The sequence below is a fragment of the Paroedura picta genome, chromosome 7 (assembly GCF_049243985.1).
Source record: "Paroedura picta isolate Pp20150507F chromosome 7, Ppicta_v3.0, whole genome shotgun sequence".
NCBI lineage: Eukaryota > Metazoa > Chordata > Lepidosauria > Squamata > Gekkonidae > Paroedura > Paroedura picta.
In genome coordinates, this window is record NC_135375.1 from 123,730,904 (window position 1) to 123,744,569 (window position 13,666).

At 52.0% G+C, this 13,666-nt stretch overlaps 1 protein-coding gene across 1 annotated transcript in view; it reads right to left on the reverse strand.

Annotated features, from left to right (window-relative positions):
• Positions 1–13,666, reverse strand: part of KPNA1 (karyopherin subunit alpha 1) — a 40,054-nt gene that overhangs the window by 13,630 nt on the left and 12,758 nt on the right. Inside the window, exons 2-7 of the mRNA XM_077346330.1 lie at positions 11,502–11,635; positions 10,253–10,360; positions 7,918–8,017; positions 5,973–6,067; positions 1,866–1,997; positions 553–641 (exon numbers count right to left, since the gene is read on the reverse strand). Coding sequence (XP_077202445.1) covers positions 553–641; positions 1,866–1,997; positions 5,973–6,067; positions 7,918–8,017; positions 10,253–10,360; positions 11,502–11,630 — 653 coding nt within the window. The 5' untranslated portion in view covers positions 11,631–11,635. The remainder of the gene's footprint in view (positions 1–552; positions 642–1,865; positions 1,998–5,972; positions 6,068–7,917; positions 8,018–10,252; positions 10,361–11,501; positions 11,636–13,666) is intronic.

The window sequence follows — 13,666 nt, forward strand, 5'->3', positions numbered from 1 at the left end:
GGGGTGGAACGTGTCCGGCAGTCCAAGTTGGAATAGGGCCAAAGCTGACTGCACCCTGATTGGCCCTGCCCCTGCAGCCCCCACCCTCCGTCCCTGGACTCTAGCCTCTTTGCTCTCAGACGCACCTCAGTGCCTGGAGCCAGCAGCAGGTCAAGGGAGAGGGCCCTGGGTAAAGGGTCATGGTGGAGGGCCTGCTAATGAGGGCCTCTTGGCCTGCTAAGCTGGGCCTGCTAACGAGGGCCTCCAGGCCTGCTCTGCCTGCTAAGAAGCTCTGTCCTGGGCCTGCTAATAAGCTGCCCAGCCCCCGTCTGCCCCACTTGATCCGGCTGCGAGCTCTGGCCCAAACCCACCTTAAGCTGCCTGGCCAGGGGCCAGGGGAGGGGACCCTTTCAAGGCCCATTCTGAGGAACGGGCTTTGAAGCTAGTAAATAAAATAAAGACAAATACAGAAAAGGGGGCAGAATACACATACAGGGCCCCTCTCTCTGAGCAGGGAGCAACATTCCCTTGTCCAAGAACTCAAGGAGCTCATATGCTCTCTGAAAGACTTACTGCAAGAGAGGGGGTAAGATGTTGCAGTCCAGGACGTAGTCTCTGCACATGGTGCTGTCGCCTGCAATGTTGCCGAGAGCCCACACAGCCTGCAGAAAGGAGCAGACGGGAAAACATCACTGAAACAGAGCCTCAGCCATTATGCACCTCAGCTCGTGGGAACTGCTGCACCCCACGGGAGTCTTGGGTGTGCAACTTCTTATGCAACTTCTCCCACCTACGCCCATCTCTTCCCAGGCAGGACACTGACAGAAGACAATTGCTCCTGAATCTGTTCAGCAGAACCCGTGGTAGAACACAGCCTGTGCAAGTTGAAGGAGAAGCAGGACCAGTGGTTGGTCCTCAACCATCTACAATTCAGGGGTAGTCAAACTGCGGCCCTCCAGATGTCCATGGACTACAATTCCCAGGAGCCCCCTGCCAGCAAATGCTGGCAGGGGGCTCCTGGGAATTGTAGTCCATGGACATCTGGAGGGCCGCAGTTTGACTACCCCTGATCTACATGCTCACCAAGAGGTTTGCTTTAAGTATCTCTGGGAAAGGTAGCCAGACAGCTTGCGCCCTCAAGAGGTGCATGGACTAGCAAGTCATGATCAGGCCAGGCTGCGTTTCACGATGAAATCACCTGCTACACCTGACCCTGAGCTGGGTAAGCGGAGCACATGCGGAAGACAGAATGCCTGGTACACGTTGCCTGGCATTACTTGTAGAGCAGCTTTTTCCAGCCTTTGGATCATGGAGGAGCCCCTGAAACAACTTTCCCGGTTTTGAGGCGCCCCAGAAGTGATGCTGGCTGGCCACACCTCCCTGCTGTGCCCCCTAGAAGTCAGAGGTCACTGGAAGTGACATCACCATCTGCATTAATGGGCAGGCTGGAGGAAGACTGGGGGGGGGGGGAGGAAGAAAGGATGTGCTCGGGAGGGGAGCAGTGGAAGCGGCTCGTCCCCCACCGGAACTCCCGTGAAGCCCTGGCTGGGAATCCCTGTTGTAGAAAACTGTAGCTCCCCACCCCACCCCAATTAACACACACACACACACACACACACACAAAGTTGGAAAATGAGGCTGGCTGGCTGTGTATGGTTGCTGCCTTTTCCAATACAGGGCCAGATGGAGAGGTTTCAGCAGACTAGAAACGAGGGACAAGAAGAAGCCCAGAGTTCAGCAGGCTATCCATTCATCTTGACTTCCCTCCCACGGAGAAGGCGCTGTGCAAATCCAAGCCCTATTTTATCTTTGCCTCCCCTTGAAAGTCCTGCGCTCTCTCTCTCTCTCTCTCTCTCTCTCTCTCTAGATCTCAGCTTTTCACTGACCTGCTCCTGCACGTCTTCAAATTCTGAGCTGAGCAGCTCTATGAAGATCGGGACGGCTCCAGCTTGGATCACAATCCGCGTCTGGAGGGAATTTCCAGAGGCGATGTTTGTCAGCACCCAGGCGGCTTCAAACTGGAACAGACACACACAAAGAGAGGGAAGCAGCCTTCAGTAACCACCAGAGTACATTCAGAAGTCTGTGTCCCTGAGCAGAGGCTGCAGGAGAAAGCATGAGGAGCTTAGCTGTAACAGACACGCAGGCCGCCCGGGCGGCCTCTTCCCCATCCTGCAGAGGACTGTGTGCTCATCCTACCTTCTTTTAGTTAAAAGACTTAAACCTTTCAACCACAACTGGAGCTATCAAGGTGGCTAACAAGAAAAAGGAGAAAATATCCTGACCCAAACAAAAATCAAGAACCTAAAAAAGTTGAAATAAGGGAAATGAACTTACGCCTATTATAATATTTATATACTGGAGTTAAAAACCCAAGGCTTCCAGCACAGCCTCAATAAAATCAATGCCTACATGCCTCCACTGACCAGATGTGTTTTGACTTGACCCCCTTTATCAATGGTCAGGCATCCAAGAAAACCAGCATACATAAAATACAATAGATACAAGAACTGTTATATCCAGTTACTTCCTTTACACAAAATGATGACGATGATATCCGTTCAATCATGTCCGATCCTTGGCGATTCTATAGGAATTCTTCACCATGCGCTCCTGTCTCTGACTGCTTCTTTCAGTTGGTCCATGGTCATCCCTGAGTCGGCTTGGATCGTGTCGAACCAGCGGATATTTTGGCGACCAAGTTTCTTTTTGCCGCTGACCAAGCTGAGCATGAATGATTTTTCTAGCGAGTTTGATCGCATGATGTGTCCAAGTAAGTGAGCTTTAGCCGTAATATCTTCCCTTCTAATGACATAGTTGGTTTGTTCCTCTCTAAAACTATCTTGTTGGAAACTTGAAGTCCTACTGGATTCCTCAACATGGTGAGGGAGTGTACTGTGGAGCTCACAGCCTGCGGGCCAATTGCAGAGAGATGGGGAAGGAACTGGCAAACCACCCCGTGGTTTGAAAATTCAAAGAAAATTCTGTGGAAAGTATGCCAACTATGGTATGGAGAGGTAGGCCCCCCAGGCCATGAAGCACTTACATAAAATAGCATGGTATAAAATTATATACTCAGGACACTATGGACCTTCGTCAATTCTGTGGACCAGAAGGCCAGATTTTGCTCTTATTAGGTCCTTGGCTATCAAGATGGCTAACAGCAAAAACAGAATCAAATGTCGAAGGCTTCCACAGCCAGAATCAGCTGGCTGCTGTGGGTTTTCCAGCTGGGTGGCCAACGTGGTCTGGAGAATTCAGTCCCTGACATTTCACCAGGAACTGGGGCTGGCATCACAGAATCATAGAGCTGGAAGGGACCCCCAAGGTCAGCTAGTCGGAGACCCCAGGAAGTAAAGTGCCTGGCAACTGTTCACACGCTCCACCCTTTGCCACGGGGAGGTTCCCATCTTGCTGTGTCCTACCGCTGAAGATGCCAGACGCAGTTTCTGACAAACAGGCAGGGACTAAAATGACCAGACCATGGCCACACAGCCCAGAAAACCCACAACAACCAACAAAAACAGATTAAAATACATGTCTAAGAAAATTAAGATACCAGTCAAAAATAGGAGGGAGGGAGGGAGGAAGGATTGTTGCAGGGACACCTCCACTTTCCCCCTTCTCAGGAAAGCTCTTGCCCCCAAATCTTGTTGGTCTCTACTGGCCTTGAATTCAGGGGTGGCCAAATTGTGGCTCTCCAGATGTCCGCGGACGACAACTCCCCTGAGTCCCTGTTAGCCTGGCTGGGTGGAAGAGCCACATCTTACAGGCCCGATGAGCTCACGGAGTTCCGTTAGGGCCCTGATGTTTCCGGGCAGCTCGTTCCACCAGGCAAGAGCCAGGTCTGAAAAAGCCCGGGCTCTGGTCGAGGCCAGCCAGATCTTTTACGGCCTGATTCCACGCATGCTGACTTGGGAAGCAGTTCTGCAGACGGTGGACTTACAGCACCATCCGAAGCAGAGCTGGCCCCCTCCTAGAACCGGTTTGTGTCCTGTGGGCTGAGAAGGGAGAAACTCCACTAAGGTTCTCATTGCACGAACCTCATCTGTAGTCTAGGCCCAATCTCTTAGCTCCTAGAAGGTCATGGAACAGCCATATGGATTTTTTTTTGGGGGGGGGGGAGAGGGGAACATCTGGATAGAACTGAAGAATGTACATGTTTTGATTTTTAATTCGCTTTCCTGTCTAAATATAAGATATCTAATGGCTTTTCATTTTAATGCATTCTGTAATATTATCTGCTACAGCAACAATCTGATGTGGGGTGTGACACGAGGTATTCACAGATGACAAAAGTAATAATGAAGCGGCAAAAGATTCCGTTCTAATGGCTGAAGTAAGGATTCTTGTAACGGTTATGAGGAGGAGACGGACCCTGAGGAGAGCTGGGTGTCTGCATCCAGATGCTCCCTCGCAGAGGAAGTTGTAAAACCATTCCGGGACAGCAGCCTGGAGGGATGCATTGGGGGGGGGGGGCAGGGTTTTCAAAACAGCCCATCCCCAAGGCAAAGGCATAAAAGCGGACAGGCACTTGCAGCAGGATACCCGCTCCTAATCCTGACCAATGAACAACTGGATGCAATCACACAGGATTTCTTAGGACAGACAGATCTAGTTTACACACCAACGCTGAACGACAGGAGTGCAGGAACATCCCCCTGGGCTTCACGGACGGGCGCTTTGAGGAGTTTGGGAGTGATCTTTGACTTCTCCCTTACAACGGAGGCTCAGAGCACGAAGGTAGCATGCCAGGCGTTTTTCTGTTTCCGCCAGGCGAAGCTACTAGCACCCGGAGAAACCCCGCCATAATGATCCATGCAACAGTCACCTCCAGGTTAGACAACTGCAACTCGCTCTATGCAGGCCTACCTTGACCCAGAGACTGCAGCTGTACAAAATGCAACCGCTTGAGTCCTTATTAGGACACGGTGGAGGGCCCATATATGACCTGCCCTCCTGGCACGGGTGGCCAGCTGGATTCCGGATCGAGTTTAAGGTGCTGGTTCTAACTTGGGATGTGCGCTTCGGCTCTGTTTGGCTGCCTCAGTGATCACTGAAGCCTGAGGCGACATGGAGGAGGCCAGCACCACGGAGGGGAGAGGAGAGCCACCACTACCCCTCCTCTCCATGCCATGGCGCTGGCCTCCTACGCGCCGCCTTGGGCTTCGGTGATAGCCGAGGTGGCTGAACTGAGCCGAAGAGCATATCCCTAGTTCTCACCTTTAAGGCCATATGTGGTCTGGGCCCTGGGTAGCTAAGGGACCACCTCTCTCAGTATGCCCCCAGAAGAATTTTTAAAATCTTCTAACACCAATATGTTGGTGGTCCCTGGCCCAAAGGAAATACATTTGGCCTCAACCAGGGCCAAGGACTTTTCAGCCATGGCGCCAGCCTGGCGGAACCAGCTGCCAGTTGAGACCCGGGCTCTACTTAAGTCCCACAGGGCCTGCAAAATGGCGCTCTTCCACCAGGCCTTTGGGTGAGGCCAGAACAAGCTTGCAACCAAGAAGATCTACGGGCCCCCTTCCATTCATCTAAGCAGGGGTAATCAAACTGCGGCCCTCCAGATGTCCATGGACTACAATTCCTCATGGGAATTGTAGTCCATGGACATCTGGAGGGCTGCGGTTTGACTACTGACTACTACACCAAACCAAAACCCGATTAAAACAGACTAGGGGCGGAAGGATGAGTCAGTGAGGAGAAACACTATTTGTTTTAATAACGTTTTCACTCTGATTTTATACATGGTGCACATGCATGCTGTGAACCATCCCAAGCGTGCTCATGGGGAGGGGTAGCATGTCAAAGCCAACAGAGAACCGTCACACATAAGAGTGGGATGTAAAACAATCCAGACTGCTCCCTGAGGAAGCACAGGTGCCCTGCAAGATCCCATAATCTTCGCTGAAGCCAGCCCCTCTTCCCTTCTTTTAATTTAAGTCCAGTCAACAAATAGCTAAGCAAGAGGGGGGGGGGAATGCATATACCTGTAAAGTGCAGTTCTCCTTTCGCTTGAGGAACTCTACAAAGCGGGCCACCACTCCCGGTGTGCTGATGACTTCGTCTATAGGAGGGTTCGGTTCTGTTTGAGAAGGCACAAAACAAGGAGGTGTCGGATCAGTTCCCACTCTTTCGATGGACTCGTGTTTTTACACGAGAAGCCATTCATCGCTTGACCACCTGGCATCAACACACGGAGTATCATGTGCACCTTGCCCCATCTGTAGTTTCCCAAGGCAGAAGAAGAGCACAAGAGCAGCCCTGCCGGAAGAGACTAGAGCAGGGGTAGTCAAACTGCGGCCCTCCAGATGTCCATGGACTACAATTCCCAGGAGCATTTGCTGGCAGGGGCTCTTGGGAATTGTAGTCCATGGACATCTGGAGGGCCACAGTTTGACTACCCCTGGACTAGAGGACCATCCAGTCCAGCAGCCTGATTCAAACAGCAGCCAGCCGAATGAAGAAGAAGAAGAAGAGTTGGTTCTTATATGCCACTTTTCCCTACCCAAAGGAGGCTCAAAGCGGCTTACAGGCGCCTTCCCTTTCCTCTCCCCACAACAGACACGCTGTGGGGTGGGTGAGGCTGAGAGAGCCCTGATATCACTGCTCAGTCAGAACAGCTTTCTCAGTGCTGTGGCGAGCCCAAGGTCACCCAGCTGGCTGCATGTGGGGGGAGCGCAGAATCGAACCCAGCAAGAGAGATTAGAAGTCCGCACTCCTAACCACTACACCACACTGAATGGGACTCCATGCCTTGTTTGCTGGCCCAAGCACTCCTGAGCAAATGCGTCCCCACTTCCCCACTTGACGTTTCCACCTACCACTGACATTCAGAGGTTTGCGGCCACGTTTATTCTAATGCAGGCACAGGAAGCGATGTCAGAAGACAGCCCATGCGGCTGAAAATGCGTGCTTCCTGGAATCCCAAGTGAATGGGGTTTGGACAAGTCACAGTTGAATTGACAAAATGTGTATTACATCTCCTCCCCCCCCCCCAGCTCCATTATAACACAAAATAGTCCTGTCTACATGTTGTGTCTGTGTGTGAGTGTGTGCGTGTGTGTGGGGGGAGGATTTGGGACTAAGCAGGCCTTGTGCCCCCAAAGCACGGGCAGTGTTCAGCAAATGCAAATGGAATGCATGTAAATTCCAACCTCAGGGCTGAGGATGACCAGACTGTGGGGCAGGACCAGCAAACAAGAGCAGGGCAGGGCAGCTCTTCCTCCGGGCCACCCTGGAGGTTTTGTTGTGGGAGGAGGGGGAGCAGCAGGATGCTTGCTCTCTCTGGGTCGTGGCTCTGCCTAGGAGTAGATCAGGTTTACAGAGATGTCCTAACTACTTAGACACAAGAGGACTCCACTTGAGAGCCAGCATGGTGTAGTCATTAAGCAATGGCAGACTCTAATCTGGACAAATGGGTCTGAATCCCCACTCCCAGCTGGATGACCTTGATTAAGTCAGTTCTTAGAGCTCTCCTAGCAGAGCAGTTCTCTTAGAGCTCTCCGCTCAAACTACCTCACAAGGTGTCTGTTGTGGGGAGAGAAAGGGAAAGGGGTTTGGAAGCTGCTTTGGGACTCCTTTGGGCAGAGAGAAGGGGGTAGAATCCCCCCCAGATTTCCTTAGATATTGCCATGCTCTTTAAAAAAGTTTCCAGATGAAACAAAGCTGATATTTAATTCAGTCTATCGGCATGGACCCATCCTGCACATCTGGAGGCTGGTCAAAGTACGCCTGCATTTCTCATCCCTTCCAGACTAACAATGTGACAGGGAGCACAATCTTGGTTCTGCCACGGACAAGAGGGCTGCGGAACAGGACAGCCAACTGGGCTCTTTGGATTCCCCTCCCCCACACCCCTGCTTTCCTCCTTGACTCTTTCAGCCAGGTGCTGGGTCCACAGGCGATGCCCCCAGCAGTTCGGCTAGCACCCACCTTTTGAGAGGAGCTTCCGGAATTTCTGGGTGGCAGAGAGCTGCTGTTCTGGGCTATTGGAAAAAATCATCTCAGTCATATCAGAGGTGATCACTGCATTCTGCAATCACAACAGGGAGAGGGAAGGTAAGTCACTCCCGTCACAAATTCAAAGGCAAAGCATCCAAAGTGTCCAAAGGGATAGCGTTATCCGTTTATTGACAATATTTCTATGCCAACTCTTCATCAGAGTCCTGCTTGAGGTGGCTCACAAGTAGGGGTGGGCATGGACCGGCAAGGGGGCCTGTGCAGGACCAGCAGCCATTTCAGCACGCCAGTACCCTTCCTGCCCTTTGGAAGTAGGCGGAAGTGAACCCACGTGCTGAAATGGCTTGGAGCCATCTCAAGCTGAAAGCAGGACATTTGTGCCCGACTCATGGCAGCCTAAAATGGCAGCCAGCCCAACCCCGAACAGGACAAAAACCTGTGAAAGGCGCAGGGGGCACGAACCAAGGCAATTTCATGGGGACATTTGGGTTGTGCCCATCCCTACTTACAAGCAGAAGCTGCTTGGTGGGGGGGGGGGGAGCATAAAAATTCAATAAATAAAAAATATATATATTAAAAAGAGCTGTTAAAAAGCTGACAAGATAAACCTCCTAATTAAAACCCTGGGGAGGAAAAGTTGTGTTTTAGCTTGGCCAAAACAAAAAAAGAGATCCTGACAAAAACCAAAATCAGGAACCTAAAAAGTTCAAACAAAGGGAAATTAACTGAAGGGCAGAGCACAATTTTAAAACACAGGACTAATATTTATTGGAATTAAAAACCCAAGCCTTCTAGCAGAGCCCCAAGACCACCGGTGCATCCCTGCACCCCAAGGCCCCCACTGACCCAATGTGTTTCGGCGTAAAATTAGCACAGCAAACATAAAATACAAGAAGTGTTATATGCAGTTAGCTCCTTCACATGAAATGATATTCTTTGCCCAGGACACTGTGGACTATCTGAGGCCTCTAATGTTTCAAAGCAGGCCCTGGTCAAGGGAAGCAGTTTCAGAGTCCAGGAAGTGTCCCGTAAGAGCCAGCCTCCGTCCAAAGGATGCTGCAGGGGTTTTATCTTGGCACCTGAAAGGAACTAAAGTAGGCTCCGTTTAGGCCTCAAGGAGGACAAGGGGCCACCACCGAAAATGCCCTGCCTCTTGTCACCACCCCCTACCTCTGAAGGCACAGGGGTTGCGCTTGTGGGGTCCTGTATATGAATGGGGTCAAAAGCAGTAGTCTTTAAGCATAAGCAACACTGTCTAAGAGCCAGCTTGGGTTAGTGGTTAGGAGTGCGGACTTCTACTCTGGCGAGCCAGGTGTGATTCCGTGCTCTTCCTCCTCATGCAACCAGCTGGCTGACCTTGGGCTAAATAATAACCGATAGAGCTGTTCCAACCGAGCAGGAATCTCAGGGCTCTCCCAGCCTCACCTCCCTCACAGAGTGTCTGTTGTGGGGAGAGGAAAGAAGACGGAGAGTTGGTTCTTAGATGCCACTTTTCCCTACCCGAAGGAGGCTCAGAGGCTTACAGTCGCCTTCCCCTTCCTCTCCCCACAACAGACTCCCTGTAAGGTAGGTGTGGCTGAGAGAGCCCTGATATTCCTGCTCGGTCAGAACAGTTTTATCAGCGCCATGGTGAGCCCAAGGTCCCCCAGCTGGCTGCATGTGGGGGAGTGCAGAATCAAACCCGGCATGCCAGATTAGAAGTCCGCACTCCTAACCACTACACCAAACTGGCTCTCCAAAAAACATTCTTGCACTAGAAAATGCCAGGCCCAGGGCCTGCACTCCCAGGCTGCTACCTATATGAGTGAATGGAAGCATCCTGGGGCCAGAGACTCCAACCTGCCACCACTGTGGGTAGTATTCCCTCCCCTGACTATCAAACTAACCCAGAGAGGCCTTGCTGAAGGCTGAATCTCGCAGGGAAGCCAGACGGACAAGCACGTGGAACAGGGCCTTCTTGGTTGCCGCTCCAGAACTCTGGCATACTTGCCCCAAGAGGTTCCCTGGGCCTCATTTCTATAAACGCCCTGTCAAGGAGTGAATCTCCCCCCATTCTCTGGGCCTTATCACTGCTTTCAGCTGAGCTGCTGGCCAAGCGTTCGACTCCTGCCAGTTTTACGGGGCCACTCTCGGCTCGACGTTTTAAGGACTTTGTGATGGCCTAATTCACCCGCGGTCTTCCGCTCTGAGAAGCAGCTAATAAATATTGCGAACAAATAAGAGCCAACCCCACAGCCTTAGGCAGGCACTCGGCCCCCGCGGTAACAGCTCCGAGTGGCGTTGCCGAGCGATCGTCCGGACCACTCACAGAAGTCATTTCCATGTTGTTCATCTGGGCTTCGTGGAACCCGCCATCGGACATGACCTCCTCCTCCGCTTCTTCGTCTGCCGTAGCAACATTTCTGCGCTTAAACAACTGGAGGGAGGGAAAGAGAGAAGGAGAAACATTGGGATTACAGCTCCTCGTATTTTAGAACCGCAGAACAAAACTGAAGAGCAGGAGGGAACAACCCACACAGAGGACTGAGGTATGACCACAAAGGGAGCCACAAAGTTTGCACTTGGGGGTGCTAAATGCCGGAGCTGGGGATACAGGAGGCAAAAGAAATGGCCCCAAGCAACAGCAGAAGAGGTTCTCCACCCTACTCTTCTCTACCTTGAGGTGAAGAGCAACTGACTCCAATCTGTGAAACGGCTCTGAGAGAACTGTGCCTGGCCCAAGTCCACTGAATGAGGGTTCTCTCAGAGCTCTCAGCCCCACTTACCTCACAGAGGGGAGAGGAAGGGAAGGCCATTGTCAGCCGCTTTGAGACTCCTTCGGGTAGGGAAAGGCTCTTCTTCAGTGGGACTTACAGTCACTTTCCCTTCCCTGCCCGACAACAGGCACCTTGTGAGGGAGGTGGGGCTGAGAGAGCTCTAAGGCAGGGGCAGTCAACCTGTGGTCCTCCAGATGTCCATGGACTACAATTCCCATGAGCCCCTGCCAGCATTTGGTTGTAGTCCATGGACAACTGGAGGACCACAGGCTGACTATCCCTGTTCTAATGTAACTGTGAAAACAGCTCCAAGAGAACTGTGACTGGCCCAAGGCCACCCAGCTGGCTGCACATGGAGGAGTGAGGAATCAAACCTGGTTTTCCAGATTAGAGTCTGCTGCTCTTTAACCACTACGCCACGCTGGCTCTGCCACCCTGATTGGCCACCAAAATCAACCTCCTGCTGCTACAATACAGCTACACTGCAAGACAGGGAGAAAAGCCCACAGGGCTCTGGGATCTATTTTGCTTTGCAAGGTCTGGGAAGCAGGCTGAGCTGACTGGGGGCCATCACGCGGATCTGTGCCATCAAAGGGAAGTGATCCGACCACAACCCACCTGCCGATACACACGCCAGCGGCCGCCGCCAGGACAACATGCCTGGGTGACAAGCCCCCCAAGTCAGGGAACCGGCAGTGCAGCAGGCCCGCCCGCCCGCCCGCAAAACCTCCACTCTGCTTTTTCACCCAGCGTTAGTCATCTCCCGGCAGCCCGGCCACTAGAACAAACCCTCCGCCGTACCTGCTCTTCTCGTTTTTGCTTCCGTAGCTGAAGGCCTTCTTCCTCCCGCCGGCGACGCATTTCATCAGGATTCAAAGACTTGTTTTTATAGCTCTTCAGTCGGAAGTTCTCCTTCCCTGAAGTTGTCATGATTCCTAAACGGTGTCATTAGAAAGAAGACAAGGGTCAAAAGGAGCTTTCCGCCTGAGTCAGCGTTCCAGCACTTCCCAGTTCTTCATTACCATAATGACACAAGTCAACAGGGATCATTCCAGTTCACCATTACAAGACTAACACCACGCGTAGGGGCTGGCCCTCTGCCGTAGACGGCTTGTTTGCAAACAGAAGGTCCCAGGTTCAATCCCTGGCTGCATCTCCAGTAAAAATAATCGGGAAGCCGATGGCGGGAACGACCACTGCTTGAGTCCATCACAGCAGAAAACATGGACCTTGGCAGACCAGGGGTCTGATGCAGTAGAAGGGAGCTTCATTAAGTTCATTCACTCCATAGAGGCCGGGGGTGGGGCATGTGATGGAAACCCGTGCCAGAAGAACGGGTCCTACCATCCGGACATTCTTAAGAGCCAGATACTATCACTCGCGTCAATACTTATTTCATGCCTGGAAGCTCGTCTGCACAGGCTGACCAACATTAGAAACCAAGGGGCAGATTCACGAGTCCCCTGCAAACAAACACCGATGACGTTTTCACACAAACATGTCCATGGTTTTGATCAGCTTAGAAGTCAAGTGGATACCAAAGCCAGGACCTGTGGCTTCTGCATCTCAGAGGTTATCAAGCACTGATGCTTGGCAGCACGTTGAGATTACCTGGGAGTTTCTTTCAGAAAACCTCTCCAGTTGCCTGGGGGGGGGGGATAAATGGGGAACAGCACAACAACCCTGAACTGCAAACTAATAGAAGTAGTCTGACTGAAGTTAATGTGCGTGAAGCTCCTTTGTCAACCCGGGATGCCCCGTCAGCCCTCCGCCTATCGGCCTGAGAAAGAAGCAGAATTTCAGAGCTCCGCTTTGGCCACCTTATAAGGCTTCCAGGAAAGATCGTTATCTTGTGCACGGCAAGGCTTCACGGCAGATGGCAGAAAGGCCAATTTTAACACAGGAAAGAGCTCAACAGCCCCTCCCTCAGCTGAAGCGTCAGAGGGGGATGGAGAACAAAAGGCAGGGTGCATTTAGTCCCCACGGGGATTCAGGGGGCCGAACCCACACTGGCTACTCAGCTGGGACTGATGCCGGCTCGCATTAGCCAGGCCCACAGCCCAGTGCGAAGAAAGGCAGCCTGTGTTTCTTTTTTTTAGGAGAAATCTGGGACAAGACCCCGGCCCAAAGGGCTCCAGCGGATGGAGAAAGGCACTGCAGGCTAAGGAGCAACTTCGGCAAAGGATGCAGAACTAGATGGCGTTCCTATTTCGCACGCTCCCAAACGGACATCTAGCCAGCAGTCCCTGTCCCTTCAAGGCACTCGCCAGGTTCAAATCCCAGCTTGGCCCGTGGGAGGACGGGTAGGGCAAAAATACACTGAACAGTATAGAAATAGTTGTGACCTTTACTGGAAGAACCTCGGGCCAGTCATCCCCTCTCATTCTCACCTGCTTCGTGGTGATAAAAGGGAGGGGGGAGGCCAATTTGTGTCATTCTGGGTGCCTTTGACGAAATCCAGAAAACATATGGACTGAGAGCGCTTTGACAGAACTGCCACTGGCCCCAGGTGACTTCATGTGGAAGAGGAAAAGATTTTTTCCAGAGTAGCTCAGTGGTGGGATCAGCTGCCTAAGGAGATGGTGAGCGGCCCCTCATGGGCGGTCTTCAAGCAGTGGCTGGACAGATACTTAGGGATGCTCCAGGCCAGTCTTTCTCAACATTTTTACTGTCAAGAAACCCCGAAACGTTCTTCAGGCTTTGAGAAACCCCAGAAGTGGCACAACTGTGCAGAAGATGGTTGTGAAGGAGAGCTGTGGACACGCCCACCCGTGGCCCCTCCCCTTCCTATCCCCCAGGCCCATCACTGGCCATTTGGGGAGGGGGGATATGACCATATATGGTCATATTCCCCAATAAATGTTTAACAAGCCTTATACACACACACACACACACACACACACACACACACACACACGATTAATTAACTCCCATGCATTCGGGAAACCCTTCCAGGGCCATGAAGA